This window comes from Silurus aristotelis (genome assembly GCF_946808225.1).
Source record: "Silurus aristotelis genome assembly, chromosome: 19".
In the NCBI taxonomy this organism is placed as follows: Eukaryota; Metazoa; Chordata; class Actinopteri; order Siluriformes; family Siluridae; genus Silurus; species Silurus aristotelis.
Window position 1 is genome coordinate 3,383,955 of NC_139592.1, and position 20,070 is coordinate 3,404,024.

A 20,070-nucleotide genomic window follows, 5' to 3' on the forward strand; every position below is an offset into this window, starting at 1 on the left:
TATTTCCTTAATATTTATTCATATAATTAATATATATTCATTCATTTATTTCATTTAGCACATTTTCATGATTTAGTACTAATAAATTTGTTTTTCAATTTTTTCTATTTTTGTTATAAAGTTCAGTACTAATTTACATGGTGTATGTTTTTTTTTTTTTTATTTATTTATCCAGCATCCATTGTAGACGGTTTTGTGTGTATAATCTTTGTGTACTTGCTTAACAATTTTTTTTTTTACACTGTCCAGATCTTTTATATTTTTTTGTTGTACATATATACAGTACATTACATGCTGTTTGTTTGTTTGTTTGCTCGATTCTTTTCATCATTTTGATTATGCCAGAGTTCAATAGTTATATGGAGTAAGTATTCTGTAAGTATTCTAGTATTTTTGCTTTTGTTTTGGTGATACATTTTGAAAGATTCCTAAATATGTACATTATCTTTCTATCTATAAACAATGCCTTTTTTGGTGCTTTCCTGTTATCTGCTGAATTGTGTGGAAAAATGATTTCTAACAGCTTTTTAACAAATTCACATGACTTCCATTTGAAAGCAGCCTTAAATAAACCTACAAGTCAACTCCATGACTGCATATGCAGGGAATTTCACTGGTTAAGGCATTGGATTTCGGATCCAAAAGTCGTGAGTTTAAATGCCAGACTCTCCAAGTTGCCAATCTTGGGCCCCTGAGCAAGGCCCCTAAACCCAATAACTTCTCCGTTGTATGAATGGGATAAATGTAAGTCACTCTGGATAAGGGGCATCTGCCAAATGCCATAAAAGTAAACGTGTGTGTGTGTGCGTGTATATATATTATATATATATATATTAAAAAAAACTTCTTTAGTGCGAATACTGACCAAACATTATAGCACTGAAAGAGGCTGTCAGGATACTCCGCCTGGAACGGCTCCTGACTGTCGATTGTACCGAACCACCAGGCATCATCGATGACAGAGCGGAAACGATCGCCTGAGACATCAACACAGAGTCGTGTTTAAAACACACACATGCAAATTCGATGAGAAATCCAATCGTCCAGATGTAACACTGACCAATCATCCACTGACGCTGTCTGGCATTGTCAAACTGCTGACGGAGGACCAGGAAATCGATCACATCTGGCATGTCATGGTACCTGTGAAGTGAAGAACCAAAAATCAGTTGTTTCATCTTTGCAAAAGCCTGAAAAATATAAGAGATGCAGCTTTGATGAATGAGTGAGTAAACGAGAGTAAGTCATGTGACACGTCTCCACTCACTTCATGGAGAAGGAGCCGCCTGTTAGTTTGCCCGTGTCTGGGTCCAAGAAGGCCAGCTTCAGACAGCACAGAGTGGGCAAACCCACCTCATACTTAATACCTACAATCTTCATCAGCTCCTGCTCCTACACACACACACACACACACACACACACACACACACACACACACACACAAAAACACACACACACACACACATCGACACAAAGAGACCAATTTTAACAACACATTGTTGTCATTTTTAAATATTTATGTTAATCAATCATTTTTTCTTTTACCATTTATGCCGAATAAGTGTGTGTTATTCAGCAAATTCCCACATGCAAAGATGCTGAATGAAAGTACAGATGAGCCTCTAATTACGATGGTTCCATTTTTTTTTTTTTAGCTTACAATGATTTTGATACCCACTGCCACATACATATTTGCTGTATAATTCATTAGAGGTCGACCAATTCATTGGTTTTGATTAATCGGCACCCATAGTTGATTGCTGGAATTACCTGCAAAAATTCATACCGAGTTTTTTCCGGGTTGCGCCGGAAAAGTCCGTTGTCATTATACAGTACGAGAGCGGCCTCTAGAGGCGAATCACTGACACATTTGCTGTCTGTTTTGATATGAGACAAGTGAGCTTCATTTTAAAAATGCATTAGTAAATGTTAAAAATAAAATCTAACTTCAAAGCGTCATTATTTCACGTAAATCCAACTGGTCCTGCTTAAAACAGAACTTGATCTTAATGTCTTGATCTTTAAAAGGCCTGAGCATAAAAGTTACATTTATTTTTATTTTTGTAATAAAGTTAATACTATTTGACTAATGATTAATCGGTTATCTGCAAGTTCGATCGAAACTAGTTATCGAATACGGTAAAATCCACCGTAAAATCGTTCGGCTTCTATCGTTTATACAGTGCGATACTGTAAATTGCTTGGGTACTGTTTTGCTGTAATTTCTTTAATTATTAACAAATTACATTATACGACCCTTCGTAACTTGAGAACTACCTGTAATATTGTGCTATTAGACAGAAAAAAAAACACACTTCCTCCTCAATCAATCCTACAAAAAATAAAATAAAAAAGATATAAAGCCATACCCGCAGCTCCATCTTGTGCCAGGGCTGCTTCTTGGGGTTGATGCTAAAGATCTTGTTTTTTTTGGCCATCTCCACATACGCCTCATGACCTTGCCGGAAGTAATACACCTGCACAGACGTGACGTATTTACACCCTGGTGCAGTTGACAAAGTTAGAACCAAGCAAAAAAAATCTATTAAATGTTTTTAACTGTATGTTGACCGAAATTTAATAACCTGTTATTTAATTGTGCTATAAATGTGCCAGGTTTTTTTTTCATGTTACAGATAAATGGATGCTAGTGTGGCGTTACTACACACAGTAGTCAGTGGCTATTGTGTCCTGTGACTGATAGGTACGCACATGAGACACAAGATGGCCGACGACAATGCTAGTGCATGCATGGAACAGCGTGTGGTGCTGAAGTTTCTAGTGAACTCACTGTCAGTAAATAAACTGAGGACATGGTGACGCACAAGGTCACAAAAGCACCAGTCTGGAAACTTTCGAAAATGCGAATTGAAAGTTGCTCTGTTATATTATAGACTCAAAAGTCCTGGTTTGACTTGAATTAATAAAATGTGAATAAATCTTACGCTTTTGGAAAGTCACCAGGAGTGTGTGGAAATAGTGCTGCGGGTTGGACTTCACTATTTAACTGAGTATGGTTTCTACTATATATATACAGTGGGTACGGAAAGTATTCAGACCCACTTAAATTTTTCACTCTTTGTTATATTGCAGCCATTTGCTAAAATCATTTAAGTTCATTCTTCTTCCTCATGAATGTACACACAGCTCCCCATACTGACAGAAAAACACAGAATTGTTGACCTTTTTGCAGATTTATTAAAAAAGAAAAACTGAAATATCACATGGTCCTAAGTATTCAGACCCTTTGCTGTGACACTCATATATTTAACTCAGGTGCTCTCCATTTCTTCTGATCATCCTTGAGATGGTTCTACACCTTCATTTGAGTCCAGAAATTTTTGATTATACTGATTGGACTTGATTAGGAAAGCCACACACCTGTTTATATAAGACCTTACAGATCACAATGCATGTCAGAGCAAATGAGAATCATTAAGGTCAAAGGAACTGCCTGAAGAGCTCAGAGACAGAATTGTGGCAAGGCACAGATCTGGCCAAGGTTCCAAAAAAATTTTTGCTGCACTTAAGGTTCCTAAGAGCACAGTGGCCTCCATAATCCTCAAATGGAAGGCGTTTGGGACGACCAGAACCCTTCCTAGAGCTGGCCGACCGGCCAAACTGAGCTATCGGGGGGGGAGAAGACCCTTGGTGAGAGAGGTAAAGAAGAACCCAAAGATCACTGTGGCTGAGCTCCAGAGATGCAGTCGGGAGATGGGAGAAAGTTGTAGAAAGTCAACCATCACTGCAGCCCTTCACCAGTGGGGCTTTATAGCAGAGTGGCCCGACGGAAGCCTCTCCTCAGTGCAGGACACATGAAAACCCGCATGGAGTTCTCCAAGATGGTGAGAAATAAGATTCTCTGGTCTGATGAGACCAAGATATAACTTTTTGGCCTTAATTCTAAGCGGTATGTGTGAAGAAAACCAGGCACTGCTCATCACCTGTCCAGTACAGTCTCAACAATGAAGCATGGTGGTGGCAGCATCATGCTGTGGGGGTGTTTTTCAGCTGCAGGGACAGGACGACTGGTTGCAATCAAGGGAAAGATGAATGCGGCCAAGCACAGGGATATCCTGGACGAAAACCTTCTCCAGAGTGCTTTGGACCTCAGACTGGGCTGAAGGTTTACCCTCCAACAAGACAATGACCCTAAGCACACAGCTAAAATAACGATGGAGTGGCTTCACAACAACTCCGTGACTGTTCTTGAATGGCCCAGCCAGAGCAATGACTTAAACCCAATTGAGCATCTCTGGAGAGACCTAAAAATAGCTGTCCACCAACGTTTACCGTCCAACCTGACAGAACTGGAGAGGATCTGCAAGGAGGAATGGCAGAGGATCCCTGAATCCAGGTGTGAAAAACTTGTTGCATCCTTCCCAAAAAGACTCCTGGCTGTATTAGATCAAAAGGGGGCTTCTACTAAATACTGAGCAAAGGGTCTGAATACTTAGGACCATGTGATATTTCAGTTTTTCTTTTTTAATAAATCTGCAACAGTGTCAACAATTCTGTGTTTTTCTGTCAGTATGGGGTGCTATGTGTATATTCATGAGGAAAAGAAATGAACTTAAATGATTTTAGCAAATGGCTGCAAAATAAAAAAGAGTGAAAAATTTAAGGGGGTCTGAATACTTTCCGTACCCACTGTATATATTCTATGGGTGTGAAATGGGTGTATAAAATACCTCATCACCCATCTGTGGGGTAAAGGGGCATCTCCGTGGCACAGTGTCTGTAATCCAGTCAGAGGGCAGCCACTCCTCTAGAGTCAGACCCTGTTCCTGTAACTCGGGTAATCTCTGTTGAAAAATACCAACCCAGCCACCCACACACCCACACACCCACACACCCACACACACACACACACACACACGCGCACGCGCAATCATGCGACCATAGAGGATATACTGCAAGGCCGAGAGGTTCTAACAGCACAACTATATTTCTGCCTCAAAGAACAAACACATCCTTACCTTCCTCTTCTCCTTTGGCTTCTTCTTCTTTGGTAGTGCTCCGTCTTTGTCTTGTTTTTCTTTCCTCCTCTCTTTCTTGACATCCTTCTCTTTTTTCTTCTCTCCGTCCTCCTCGGAGCTGCTGGTGTTCTTCTTCTTCTTTTTTACAGTTGTCTTCTTGGGCGGTTCAAGATTTATGCCTGCATCCGCCGTCCAGTCTGAGTAATCGCTCGAGTAGTCGCTAAACACACACACACACACACACACACACACACACACACACACACACACACACACACACACACACACACACACACACACACACACACACACACACACACACACACACGCAGGGATGGGTCAGGGTTCGTGCACAGTTAATGCTCCCAGAAAAGCGTAATAGGATCTCTGGATGACAGAATTGTTACAGGAGATTTGCTGATGCTTACAGAGGAAAACAACTTGCCCCTATTGTGATACTGCCGAGTTCATTTTTTTCGACAAACGAAGTACAGACCTCGAAAAAAACCGCAGACATTTCCGTTGAAATTTTAAATGACTTAAAGTGGGTCGGTGTGTGTGTGTGCCAGCATATGATGATGTTTAGGATCGGATAAGAGGAACTCGATAGCCAGACGGACTGTCGTCGCTTCTAGTTATGTCTTTTCTTCTGATCTCTCTCACACACACACACACACACACACACACACACACACACACACACACACACACACACACACACACACACACACACACACACACACACACACACACACACACACACACACACACACACACACACACACACACACACAGCTCTCCAGCCTGACTGTTGTTACTATAGATCTCTGATTGGCCTTTTTTTTTTTCATTTTTCCACAGTGTTGGATGAAGTACACAAACTGTGTAGTTGAGTAAAAGTAGAGAAAAACTAAAATATGACTCCAGTAAAAGTAAGAATGTCCCTTTAAGCTTTCACTTGAGTAAAAGTGCCTTCAAATGTACTTAAGTATCCAAAATACTACGATTTATTATAACGTTCCTGTTATCATTTTATCACAAGACTCTTTACATAATCAACTGTTTATGTGAAAAGACTTGAATGTGACTCTCAGCACACTGATCTATTAATAGAATCAGAAAAAACACTGATTGATATCTATTAAAATGCTCACGAGCCCAAAACCTTCTTTTCAACTACTTAAAAAAAAAAAAAACAATCACGTAAATGAGGTCAGGTGTGTTGCGGCGAGTTCGAATCTGGAGTTTCTTCATTATTTATTTCTCTCTAAATGTTCTGCTTGATGTTGAACTGATGCTAAACTGTACAGTTGGAGTAGGAAGGTCAAGTTTAAATCACAGTTGCAGAAATTTCCACTGCTGGGCCCTTCAGCAAGGCTCTTAACCCTCACCTGCTCAGGTGTTAGTCTCTCTGTATATAGCAAATACCAGAAATGTAAAATCTAGAGCCAATTTTCTACACGTGACTCGTTCAGTGGTTGCAGATTTTCATGTTTAAAAAAAAAAAAAAAAGAAAAGGAAAAAAAAAAAAGAATGGAAAGTACCTGGAGCTGCTGTGATCATCAGGCCAGGGCTCCTTTTCTTCTCTCTCCTCATCTGAAGACTCTCTGCTTGGAGGACGAACCTCTGCCTCGCCCTGATAAACGACACAAAGCTTCATCATCATCATTGCGAGTGATTATGATTCAGCGTATTGGCTGCAGACGAAACACTGAAGTTGTGTCCAGACGCAGTTAAAACGCCCGGGTGATTAGGACTGTTATCAGCGATCATTAGAAGCGTCAATGTCCTGATTTAAAAAAAATTATTATATTTATTAATAAAAACGTCCCGGCGTAGAGTCTGTTACGTGATCACACCTGATACTACAGAGTACTATAAGCTTTTTATATCCTTCATTAGGATTGGGAAAGACTGTATTCCCAGAATGAGCGTTAATTATCAGTCCTTACATTTCCATTGACTTTATATCTACATTGTTTAAGTGATAAAAACAGGTTCAAATGTAAATTTTTTATATAATTTGATTGCATTGTGCAATACGTCTATTGTGCTTTGCAAGTGATTTGACACTGATTTCTACACTTTATGGCAACCGCAGTGCCCAAGAATAACGTCTCAGGGACTGATGCCATCGAACGATTTACTGATTCGCATCGGTGTAAAATACAAGTTGGCGTTTGTATCGCGATGCATCGTTTTGAACACATTTGCATCGGTAAATAACGATTTATTTATATTTAATTATTAGTAGATGCGCTACACTTTTATTATTTAGAAAGAGACCAATAGTTTGTGACCAATATTTGATATGTAGATCAATTTCTCATCGCTAAAACAACGCTGCCGTTGATTTGCCGTACGTGAATTTGACGTATCTCAAAACTATGAAGACCGAGGCGTGTCCTGAGAGTCACATAGAATACAGATTAACATGGCAGAGGTAGAGCTGTGACTTCCTGCAGACATAACAGGAAAAATGTTTTTTTTTTTTCTTTTGTTTTTTATGCACTACAAATGCGTGTTTGTGAAAGAGGCTGTGAGTTGGAAGTCAGAAGGCACTTAAATTGATAAGTACAGTGTAACCCGGTTATGTCGCTGTCCTAGGGGGTCGCCAAAAAGCATCGAGGTAACCGATGATCGAGATAAACGAAAATCAAAATGGCGGCAGTATATTAATGCTTGAAATTTCTTTATGTACACGATGTGCGTTAATAAATGAGAATGTACATGCACGTGTTTTTGGAGGGGTTTTTACACAACAGCGTTGCCGCGATTTGTTTGATGAAGTCATGCTATAAAAATACATACAGTACATGTTTATCTGTCAGGAATCCACCTGCCACGCCCCCTTCAGCCCCCTTCAGCGTGTCAGGTGTTTTCTCGGCCGCTTTCTCTGAAGCTCCCGGCTTCAATTGCGCACATCTGGTGCTCGTTTATCATCATCACCAGCTCCTATTTAAACTTCCACACTCTCACTGTCCGTTATTGTTGGTATATGTTGGTTCACGGCGGTCGTTGTTATCGCGCATGCGTATCCCGGTACGTGTCTTCCCACCGGCACTCTCTCAACGGCTGCTCTTTTCTTCCCAAAGCCGCGCCGCGCCCCTACTAACACTACGAACACTAGCACTAACTAACAGCAGAGATTCACCAGTATACAATACAACACCTGTAGCAGCTGTAAGGTTTGATTTTTCCGCCACTTCCGCGAGTTCTTCTGCGGCTGCACCGAGATAACCGACGTTAAATGGCAAATTTTCCCCACATGTGCTCGAGATCTCAGGGTTCGGCGACATAAAAAAAAAGTCGACATAACCGATAAAAAAAATGCTTAGAAAAAAAGCGAGAATTTGGCGGTTCCACTTCAAAAACGTCGACTTAATAGGGTTGTCGAGGTAACCGAGGGCGAGATAACCGGGTTCCAATGTATATTGTTGATTTGCTGTCTGTCTGAACCGAAGAAAAAAAAAAAAAACTGTTTAATTGCACAGCATCATATTTTGTGTGTGTGTGTGTGTGTGTGTGTATGTTATATATATATACACACACACACACACACACACACACACACACACAAAAGAAGCATATCAAGGTTCTGGCGTGGCCTAGCCAGTCTCCAGACCTAAACCCAATAGAGAATCTTTGGAGGGAGCTCAAACTCTGTGTTTCTCAGCGACAGGCCAGAAACCGGACTGATCTAGAGAAGTTCTGTGTGGAGGAGTGGGCCAAAATCCCTCCTACAGTGTGTGCACACCTGGTGAAAAACTACAGGAAACGTTTGACCTCTGTAATTGCAAACAAAGGCTCCTGTACCAAATATTAACATTGACTTTCTCAGGTGTTCAAATACTTATTTGCAGCTGTATCATACAAATAAATAGTTACAAAATCATACATTGTGATTTCTGGATTTTTTTTTAGATTATGTCTCTCACAGTGGACATGCACCTACGATGACAATTTCAGACCCCTCCATGATTTCTAAGTGGGAGAACTTGCAAAATAGCCGGGTGTTCAATTACTTATTTTCCTCACAGTGTGTATATATACATACAGTATATATATATATATATATATATATATATATATATATATATATATATATATATATATATATATAGTTATTTTTTTTAATATAAAAAAAGCCACATTTTATTAACGTGCGATTTATGCAGCGTGCATTTTTTTTTTTATTACAAAAAAAACAAAATATATAAAGAGGTGCAATTAAAGCCTTTATTGTAACACACATTTATTATTTAAAATTACACATTATATTACTTATTAAGTCTTTTAATTCCTCAGATATAAATAAGTAAAATAATTTAAATTCACTAACTATTTGTTTTACTGATGCGCCAAGTCTTAAATGGATCACCGAAATCTGCCATGATGCGCACATCTGCCAATTAAAACCGTCCGTGTGGAAACAAAGCAAAAGTTTCTTTTGGTGTCCTGATGATTTGCGTAATTTAAAACACCATAATTATTCTCGAATGTTTACGAGAACATTTTTAGCTGCCCTTCTTCTTCTTTTTCTTTCGGCTGCTCCCATTAGGGGTCGCCACAGCGGATCATCCGTCTCCATACCACCCTGTCCTCTACATCTGCCTTTTTTACACCAACTACCTGCATGTCTCCTCTCACCACATCCATGAACCTCCTTTTTGGTCTACCTCTTTTCCTCCTACCTGGTGGCTCCATCCTCAGCATTCTCCTACCAATATACCCCATGTCCCTCCCTCACCTTGTCACCAAAACGTCCAACATGCGCTGTCCCTCTAATAAACTCATTTTTAATCTTGTCCATCGTCGTCACTCCCAACGAAAACCTCAACATCTTCAGCTCTGCTACCTCCAGCTCCGCCTCCTGCCTTTTACTCAATGCCACTGTCTCTAAACCATACAACATCGCAGGTCTCACCACAGTCCTATAAACTTTTCCTTTCATTCTTGCAGATACTCTTCTATCACAAATCACTCCTGTCACTGTTCTCCACCCACTCCACCCTGCCTGCACTCTTTTCTTTACTTCCTTAACACACTCTCCATTACTTTGCACTGTTGACCCCAGGTACCTGAACTCCTCCACCTTCTCCACCTCTTCTCCCTGCAACCGCACCACTCCACTGCCCTCCCTCTCATTCACACACATGTACTCTGTCTTACTCCTACTGACTTTCATTCCCCTTCTCTCCAGCGTGTACCTCCACCTCTCCAGGCTCTTCTCAACCTGCTCCCTACTCTCACCACAAATCACAATATCATCCACAAACATCATAGTCCAGGGAGACTCCTGTCTGACCTCGTCCGTCAACCTGTCCATCACCACTGCAAACAGGAAAGGGCTCAGGGCCGATCCTTGATGCAGTCCAACCTTCACCTTGAACCAGTCTGTCGTTCCTACTGCACACTTCACTGCTGTCACACTGTCCTCATACATGTCCTGCACCACCCTCACGTACTTCTCTGACACACCTGACTTCCTTATACAATACCACAGCTCCTCTCTTGGCACTCTGTCGTACGCTTTCTCTAAATCCACAAATACACAATGCAGCTCCTTCTGTCCTTCTCTATACTTCTCCATCAACGTTCTCAAAGCAAATAAGGCATCTGTGGTGCTCTTCCTCGGCATGAAACCATACTGTTGCTCACAGATGGTCACCTCTTCTCTCAACCTGGCTTCCACTACTCTTTCCCATAACTTCATGGTGTGACTGATCAACTTAATTCCCCTGTAGTTACTGCAGGTCTGCACATCTCCCTTATGCTTAAAGATCGGTACCAGCACACTCCTTCTCCATTCCTCAGGCATCCTCTCACCTTCCAAAATCTTATTAAACAATCTGGTTAAAAACTCCACTGCCATCTCTCCTAAACATCCCCATGCTTCTACCGGTATGTCATCTGGTCCAACTGACTTTCCACTCTTCATCCTCCTAATCGCTGCTCGCACTTCCTCCTTACTAATCCTATCCACTTCCTGCTTTACTAACTCCACATCTTTCAACCTTCTCTCTCTCTCATTTTCCTCGTTCATCAGCTGCTCAAAATACTCCCTCCATCTTCTCAACACACTCTCCTCACTAGTCAACACATTTCCCTCTCCATCCTTTATTGCTCTAACTTGCAACACATCCTTCCCAGCTCGATCTCTCTGCCTATAAATCCTTTTCTCCTTCCTTAGTGTTCAACCTCTCATACAGCTCCTCGTATGCCTTTTCCTTGGCTTTCGCCACATCCCTCTTTACCTGCTGCCGCATCTCCTTGTACTCCTGCCTACTTTTCTCATCACCCTGTCGATCCCACTTCTGTTTTGTTAACCTCTTTCCCCTTATGCTCTCCTGCACTTCCTCATTCCACCACCACGTCTCTTTCTCTTCCTTTCTATTTCCAGATGTCACACCAAGTATCTTTCTAGCTGCCTTCCTCATCACTCCTGCAGTAGTTTCCCAATCATCCAGCACCTTTTCACCCCCACAAAGCCTCTGTCTGACCTCTTCCCTGAACCTCACACTACACTCTTCCTCCTTCAGTTTCCACCATCTTATTCTTCTTTCAGTCCTCACTCTCCTCCTCTTCTTCTTCGCCTCCAAAACCATCCTACAGACCACCATCCGATGCTGTCTAGCTACACTGTCACCTGCCAACACCTTACAGTCTCCAATCTCCTTCAGGTTGCATCTCCTACATAGAACATAGTCCACCTGTGTGCACCTTCCTCCACTCTTATACGTCACCCTATGATCCTCCTTCTTCTTAAAATACGTATTCACCACTGCCATTTCCATCCTTTTAGCAAAATCTACCACCATCTGCCCTTCCACATTCCTCTCCTTTAGGCCATACCTACCCATCACCTCCTCATCACCTCTGTTCCCTTCACCTACATGCCCATTAAAGTCTGCCCCAATCACCAATCTTTCATTTCTAGGTACACCATCTACCACTTCATCTAATTCACTCCAGAATCTTTCCTTCTCCTCCATCTCACAGCCGACTTGTGGAGCATAGGCACTGATGACATTTATCATCATCCCTTCAACTTCCACCTTCACAATCAACACCCATATCAGAAACTCTCTTCTATCAGAAACATTTTTAGCTGCCCTGTCATCTGAAAATGTAAACAGGCTTGTGTAAGTAAATTGTTCAGTGGAAAGAAAGAAAAATAATTGGGAACCTGGTATTTCGATGTTCTTTTTTACGTGTCTAATAGACAAAACCAAGTTCTTTAAAAAAAACTTAATTTTGAAACATGTCATGTTTTTATACTCTATGTTGAGTTTTGGTTCCACTAATAATAAATATACACTTGCATAAAGCATTAATGTTAATTTAAGGTACATTTAGAACAGATAAAAATGTGCGAATAAGTTTGCGATTCATCACAAGTGTGTGTGTGTGTGTGTGTGTGTGTGTGTGTGTGTACCTCAGAAGCACTAGGCTCCTCCTCATTGGCCTCACTCTGACGGCTCGTCTCTTCCACGGCTAGCCGCGTGTGGTAGTTGTGCTGGTTGCCCTGGTGACGCCGTCCCTCCTCCGGCGCATTTTCCGTCGCATGCTGCTTTGAAAAATTCAGACCTTAACACACACACACGCAAACCCACGCATGCACACACCTTGACCCCAATTTATAAGTGAAATGGAAGTGTGTATATGTGTGTGTGTGTGTGTGTGTGTGTGTGTGTGTGTGTGTGTGTGTGTGTGTGTTTATACCCGGTTCTCTCGGTGGTACTGGCTGTGTACACTGCGTCTCCTCCTCTCCGATCTGTAGACGTTCATCTCCTCCTCTCCTCGAGCCGTCCTCCAGATCTCTTGTTTACTGCGCAGGATAAAACACTGTCGTTCAGCGACGCGTAAATAACAAGAACCGAACAGAAAAAAACAGCTAAATATTAATGATATTTATGTACAGTTGTGAAATTACATGTGAAATTGAATCCAAATGTGTGCATAGACAATGTGATCTTGAACTCCTGACCTGCTGATCAGTAACCAAGAGCCTTATCCACTGAGCTACCACTTCCAAGAGTTTTCCCATACCTGACAAGCCAGGGTCTGAGCCCATGGTACCCCGGATTAATGACTTGCTGATTGGCAGTGCTGGGGCTTGACCCCACAACTTTATGTTCAGTAACCCAGAGCACTAACCACTGAAAAACCACTGCGCTGTTCTGTCTACATGTAGGCATTAGGTTGTATGTGTATATCCTGCGTGTGTGTGTGTGTTGTGTTCTTGGCTACCTGGCTGTACCGTGTGAGAGTTCAGGCACCAGGACTCGTCTGCTCCAGGCCACCAGGTCAGTCTCTGTGGCCATCTCGCTACGGGGAGCGTTGCTGTGCATCTGCCTGACGCCCTCGATCTGCCCGCTGCGCCTCAGACCCACGTTAGGGGGAGACGACACCTCTGTCGGGGAACTTACAGACCCTGGACACACATACCACATCATCAGTCATCTCTAAACTAAGCACGTCAATCACGTTAATCTTTATATCCTCGTCAGGACCTCGAGCAGCTCTGAAGTCCGAGCCCAGTCTCTGGTCCTGTTCCTGCTGCAGTCTCTGGATAATACTGTCCAAGGGACTGGAACCTTCCGCTGCCTGCTGACTCAACACCTGATTTAGTCCTGGGACGACAAGAAAGAGAAAGCAAAAGAAAGAGGTAAAGAGAAGTAGAGAGAGATGGACAAATGGAAAAAGAATGTCAGTTGACCTTCTGTACCCTAAGAACCTAATTATTCAATTTAATTCATTGTTAATTGTTGAGCAGTATTAAATTTTTAATGTTTAATTTCCAGTGCGGATAAATTGCCTAATGCCTACATACTGCCATATATATCCCTGATGAAGTCTAACTTTATGCAGTCGGCCATGTCGGCGTGCGTCTTCTCTACCTGATGAAGTCAGCCCCATCTGCGGAATGAGCTGCTCCTCTCTGCAGTTCTCACGCCCGGGCACCAGGCGCTGATAGCGAGGAGGGTGCGGGTTCCCGTCCACATCCACCAGGAAGGGCGGGGGCATGAGGTGGGGAGCCTGCTGCGTCTGCTCGTCTAGCACGTAGTTGTGGGCGTCGCGGATCAGCGGCCGGTAATCGGTGTGGAAGAACATCTGGTCCGCTATCTGGTACACAGATCAGCACATGTAAACAACAAACAGAGGCACTCGGAACAGACACGATCCGAGTATCCAGACTTCACACAGCACTGGTGCAAAGCTTGGAATTAGTAAAAGGCTGAAGGAAACGATTAACGACTTATTTATATAAATCCAAGAATAAATGTAAATACAAACAGAATGTAACGATTTGCAAATCTCATAAACCCATATTTTATTCACAATAGAACATATCAAATTTAAACGAAGGAATTGTACTGCATTTAAAACTCATGATTCTGTAATGGAAATTACTGCATGGGCTCATTAACACATTTAGAAATCAATGTCTGTGAACATTGTTTGCCATTTCATCCGCAAACGCATAGAAGAAGGCATGCGTGAACATGATCCATGAACACCACCATCCTCTCTGGGCCAAAGCTCATTTAAAATGTCCTGAGGCAAAGTGAAAAACTGTTTCGTGGTCAGACAAATAGTAATTTGAATTTATTTTCAGAAACTATGAACACCATGTCCTCCGGACTTAAGAGGAGAGGGACCATCGGGGAGGTCCGGGAGTGCATTAGTGCCTGTGGAATGGGCTGCTTGCACATTTGGAAAGGCTCCACCAAAGCTGAACGATATATTCTGGATTTAGTGCAACAAACGCATTCATCCAAAAAAACTTCTTTTTGGATGAATGCGTTTGTTTGGATGAATGAATATTTGAATATTTGAGCAAGACAATGCTAACTGCATACCGCATCTATTACAATAGCATGACATCATAGTAGAAGAGCCTGAAACTGACCTGCCTGCAGTCTAGAACTTTCACCATTTGAAATGAAACAAAAAACACAACAAAGAACACCAAGAACTGTTGAGCAGCTAGAATTCTGTATTAGACACAGATCGGAGAAAAGTCCTCTCCCAAAAAGTTCAGCAACCTGCCTCTCTCAGTTCCCAGACGCTTATGAGCAGAAGATGTGATGCTACACAGTAGTAAACATGGTCCTTTCCCTACTTTTTTGAGACGTGTTGGAGCCATCAAATTCAAAATAAGATTTTTTTTTCTTTTAAAAAGATAAGGTATATGTTCTCAGGTTATATGTTATACAGTGGTACCTCGACATACGAGTGCCCTAACATACTATTTTTTTGAGATACGAGCGGTCACTCGGTAGATTTTTTGCTTTGATACGCGAGCAAAAACTTGAGATACGAGCTCAGAAATACGTGCAGTGTCCTGGGAAACTAGGTCGAATTAATCAGAGATGATGTTCACACCGATCAGTGGGGTGAAAAGATGATAATCGGGCTCAGATGATCAACGCGAACAAGGTGCGTGATGCTGTAAAGTAACAGCGCATTTCCCATTACGATTCGTTCAAACCCCCAGATTCTGTCCGATCAAGTTTGGTACCTTGTCATATCTGCTGCTGGAGCCGAAGCCGAAGATGAGCAGGTGTCCGTGAGAGTCCGTACAGGCGAAGTGCTGCCCGTCTGGAGAACACTTACAGTCGAACAGTGCACCGTGCCCCTGACCCTCGATCTGAAAAAAAAAAACAACACATGAAACATGCGGCGTGAGGAGAAGACGTTTGGAAGGCAAGCACGGTTTAAAAGCAGTAAACCTTAAAGTAGGTGAAGTGCGCTAAAGTAGTTTAGTCGTGAAATCGGTCAGATCCAAGATAAGGCGTGCTAAAGAAAACGTAGCGAACGCCACTGGTCAGCTGACCGACCCACGTCTCTTAATCAATTGTCTGAAGAGTTTAAAAGCTCAAAATGAACGACGTAGTAGTTATTTTTATTTCTTATAAGCTTTATTTTATATTCCTTCAAAACGAACTAAATACAGTAATCCCCGTTTATCGCAGTGGTTACTTTCCAAAACCGCCCGTGATAAACGGAAGAATCGCGTTAAACGGACGCCACCCCAAAAATGCTTATTTCAGCAAAAAAAAAAACAAAAAAAACAGTTCACTATGTATTACATTTGCAGCATCCCAAACCGAGATTTCGTATAAACAACACCATGCTCATTGTCTCTTGTGTGGATGTATGATATACGCTGTATAGTATTTTATGTATACTTTGACTTTAAATTTCATTATTTTAACATAAAAACTCCATAAAAAATTTTTTTTGGTCTATCGTGCTCTCGGGGAAAATCAGCCAAACTAATTAGTTATGTGGCAAATGCAATTCCACGATAAAGGGAGTTAATCAGGGAGGGGCACCAGATTCAAACCGCGGTAAAGCGGGGGAATACTGTATTTGATTCGCTTTGTAGTTTTACAGAGTATCAAAGAGATATGCAACTTTTACTCCACTACATTTATGATTCAATAGATGGACTTTTTACTTCACTATATTTTCTTTGATAGTGAAGAAGTGGTGAAGAAGTGGTGGACAGTAAGAAAGCTAATGTAATTTATCACTATACTTAAGTAGCTTTTTCACGTACTTTACTGAAGTATTTCCATTTAATGAGACTTGAATTTTTTTTTTTGCTAAATCAGTCGTTTCCTTTTAATTTGGATAAAAAGCTCGAATCGATTTCAAACGCTTTGAGAAAGTTGAAGTTGAATAAAAAAACTATGATTGAGATCAGTTTTACTTTATCTAAAATGAGTTCATTTTATTTGCCCATTGAATTCTAATGGTTTTTCTACGTTGTGGCACGATACTGTGATTTTATTTGTTAATTGAAGATCCCCTTTTGATGTTTGGATCGTTTGTTTTATTCTGGCATGTTGTATAAGCCTGTAGAAAATACATCACTCATAATCACACATTCCAGTGCTCATGTTAGTTCTCACGCTACGGTGTTCTGTATTGTTTAAAGACTATATTCACGCTCTTGATGTCACCCAAATGAGGATGGGTTCCTCCCTTTTGAGTCTGGTTCCTCTCAAGGTTTCTTCCTCATAACATCTAAGGGAGTTTTTCCTTCTCACAGTCGCTCCAGGCTGCTCATCAGGGATAAATACACATCGTTTACTTTAATTCTTAAGTTCTGTAAAGCTGCTTTGAGGCAATGTCTGTTGTGAAAAGACTACAATTGAAATTGTTGAAGAGGCTGTTGTGTTGATGTTGATTAATGGACAATTTGATTTGTATTTTGGAAAATAAAACCTCACAAATCAGCCGGCTTTTCAGTAACGTGGACGGGTGTCGAGGACTTTGTGCCTACGTCCGACGTGAGTCAAATGCTCTTCAAGTGCCGTTCAAATCACGTACTCGAAGACTTTTATTCAAGTCGTATCGGAACCGGGGACTTTTCAGCTACTGAAGAGCCGACGATGGGGCTTTTATTACCATGTTGAAGTAGGAGCGTATTTTAACTCCTCGCGCCAGATCCCACACGATGGCATTGCCGTCGTGGCCGGCAGAGAACAGCACTCGGGGATCGAAGGGGTGTGGCTCCAACACGAACACCTCGTCCTCATGGCCCTGAGAACAGATCATACAATGAGCCAAAAATAGTCGTGTCATGATACTGACAGTAATCCGTACGTAATTTCACTGAGCTTCCAAGAGCATGTACAATATTTCACTCGTTTTCCAGAAAAGAAAAAAAAAGTATGATAATTAAATTTTTTTAACATTTGGTAACAAAATGTGTACAATGAGAGTCCATATGAAATGTGATGAAGCTTTTTATGAGGTGAGATTTATCACATTCATGGAAGGAGTCTCCAGTGTCAGCACTTTCCACCAGAAGACTGAGGATATAAATGTGCAGAAATGCTGCTATAATGTAAATAATAACAGGTCAAATTGAAAATGAACAAGGTCCGCAACTTGCTGTTAGTTTTTTTCCAAATGAGAACCCGCTAATTTTCTGGAGGTTAACTGTACACTCTTTGTTTACAGTTTTCTGGTCTCTTTATTCCTCCTTTCTGTCAAGCCATTGCTAATTTCTTGAAATGATTTTACCCCCCTACTAATCCACCATTAGCTGCTTATTGGGGGGGGGGGGGGGGGACGGTAGTTATATTGTTATACGTACGGTCTGCGACCGTTGAAGTGTATCTTCTCGAGGGAACTTGGATATATTTTAGAGTCAATGTGCAGCTTGTATAGCAGTAAAAATTTACTGTCCTCTGAAAAGAACTCATTAAAAGAAAATAGCCATTATTGTCTAAATAAAATGTCTGTCTATTAAAACAGACTGCTGGGTGTTGACCCAAATTCCTCGGGCCAGAACCCCTCATGGTGAGCTCATTTCCTCTCACTAGAGACGTTCTGGTGTTTTACTGCTGATGGGAGCTGTACACTGATGACTTGTGTGCTGACACAATAAAAATGTCATATCAGACTCAATTGCTGTGATCCATGGACACAGGATGGAGCTGAGAGCCCAATTTATCCCCGGATCTTTCGTTCGGGTCTCCCTATATGTTTGTGGAAAGTGTGTTTAACCCGTACTGTAACCGTGACCTGTAACTCGGATTTTCAGGCCAGTTTAAGTGGGACTGGCAGTCGGAATGTAATAATGTGATGCTGGTGATCGGATATTTGTAGAAAGCACCTGCTCTCTGTCAGAGCGATTTAACTCCATTAAGGGACCTTATTTAGCACTGCACACGCACGATACACACACTAGGCAAGTCGCGCCGTTATGAATTTTCCAGTTACGAATTCAAGACTGAGAACTTTTCAAACCTTGGAAACCATCGGAAATTAAGTAGCGATTCCTGTATACGCTCATTTGGTTTTATACCCTGCCGCGATCATTGCTAACGCGTAGCCTTTTTTAATCATGTCTGCTAAGCTGCAAAGTCGAGAGCAAGAATGACAAGTGTTTGTGCGTTTCCTCTTGACGCCGTCATTGTTTGCATACGTTCATTTTTCCGCACGTGCTCATTAGCTGAACAGCCGATCAGAGATGTGTTTCTCGCAGTCGGGCTCCAGCTCCAATTCAACATGCAGAATCGGACGAAAAACAGCCGACTATTATACAATTATATATTTTATTATGTAAAAATTATGATGCTACATTTGGAGAGTGAATGAAAAGAGAGACATGGATATTCGCTAGATGGTGTAGGTTTAAAAAAAGAAAAGAAAAAAGAAATAAAGGAGTACTGAAATATTTCTCTGGCTCTGTCAGGATCTGGGGGTTGTCAACTGTCAGACTGTACAAACATAATCTGTTGCTCTGCTTTTTGTTGTATTTTTGCGACCTGAGTTTTTTAGGATTCGTAATTTCTGTGGGTTTTCGGTGGGAAACAATGGATTTTTTCCCCCTAATTTCTCATCTCCTGTCTCTCATGTACTTGAGCCCTGGTTTTAACCCTGACAGGCTTCCTCTCTGTAATTACATGAAGTTTTTTTCCTTAAAAACATCTCCTGTTATATATTCTTGATTACGGGGTCGTTTTAACTGAACACGACACTTAACAGATGAAGGACGAATCACGTGACCTTACACTGAAGCAGTCCTCAAGAGTTCTTACCATGAGGATGTGGATGAGGCTGCCTGTGTACGAGTTCCACACCTTTAAGGTCAGGTTGTTGGCCGCCGTGATGACCATGTTGTCATGACGATTCCAAGCCACCATGGTGACCTTGAGTTTGGTCACTTTGTCCTCCAGGGGCGGAGGATTGTACTTCCTGTTGGAGAGAAAGATTATTTATTAAAGAGAAGGAAAAAAAAAAAAAAAACACACAAAGGAAGTCTCAATCTGCAGTGTTTTCAATGACCTACTTTAGAAAAAAAGCACACACACACACACACACACACAAAAGCTAACTAATTAGTTTGAGTTCTTTCCAGACTGACAATCCCAAAAGTCACACGAAATGCAGACACTAATCTTCTTCTTTTTCTTTCGGCTTCTCCCATTAGGGGGCGCCACAGCAGATCATCTGCCTCTTTCAAACCAACTACCTGCATGTCTTCCCTCCCCACATCCATAAACCTCCTCCTTGTTCTTCCTCTTTTCCTCCTTCCTGGTGTCTCCATCCTCAGCATTCT

The 20,070-nt window shown here is 41.6% G+C and overlaps 2 protein-coding genes across 7 annotated transcripts in view; one reads left to right on the forward strand and one right to left on the reverse strand.

Annotated features, from left to right (window-relative positions):
- irak1bp1 (interleukin-1 receptor-associated kinase 1 binding protein 1) overlaps positions 1-20,070 on the forward strand; it is a 130,267-nt gene that overhangs the window by 31,146 nt on the left and 79,051 nt on the right. The gene's annotated exons all lie outside the window — the stretch shown is intronic.
- The window catches only part of phip (PHIP subunit of CUL4-Ring ligase complex), a 57,460-nt gene that overhangs the window by 12,880 nt on the left and 24,510 nt on the right, over positions 1-20,070 (reverse strand). For 3 of the 6 annotated variants that reach the window (XM_083520817.1, XM_083520815.1, XM_083520819.1), the window contains 15 exons: positions 19,550-19,706; positions 17,406-17,540; positions 15,508-15,636; positions 13,883-14,108; positions 13,496-13,615; positions 13,233-13,416; positions 12,705-12,810; positions 12,418-12,549; positions 6,524-6,615; positions 4,980-5,199; positions 4,692-4,805; positions 2,370-2,477; positions 1,268-1,392; positions 1,061-1,143; positions 866-977 (listed from right to left, as the gene is read on the reverse strand). In XM_083520817.1, coding sequence (XP_083376943.1) covers positions 866-977; positions 1,061-1,143; positions 1,268-1,392; positions 2,370-2,477; positions 4,692-4,805; positions 4,980-5,199; positions 6,524-6,615; positions 12,418-12,549; positions 12,705-12,810; positions 13,233-13,416; positions 13,496-13,615; positions 13,883-14,108; positions 15,508-15,636; positions 17,406-17,540; positions 19,550-19,706 — 2,043 coding nt within the window. Of the gene's footprint in view, positions 1-865; positions 978-1,060; positions 1,144-1,267; positions 1,393-2,369; positions 2,478-4,691; positions 4,806-4,979; positions 5,200-6,523; positions 6,616-12,417; positions 12,553-12,704; positions 12,811-13,232; positions 13,417-13,495; positions 13,616-13,882; positions 14,109-15,507; positions 15,637-17,405; positions 17,541-19,549; positions 19,707-20,070 lie in introns of all 6 variants that reach the window. The other 3 variants (XM_083520816.1, XM_083520814.1, XM_083520818.1) reach the window with 1 other exon arrangement.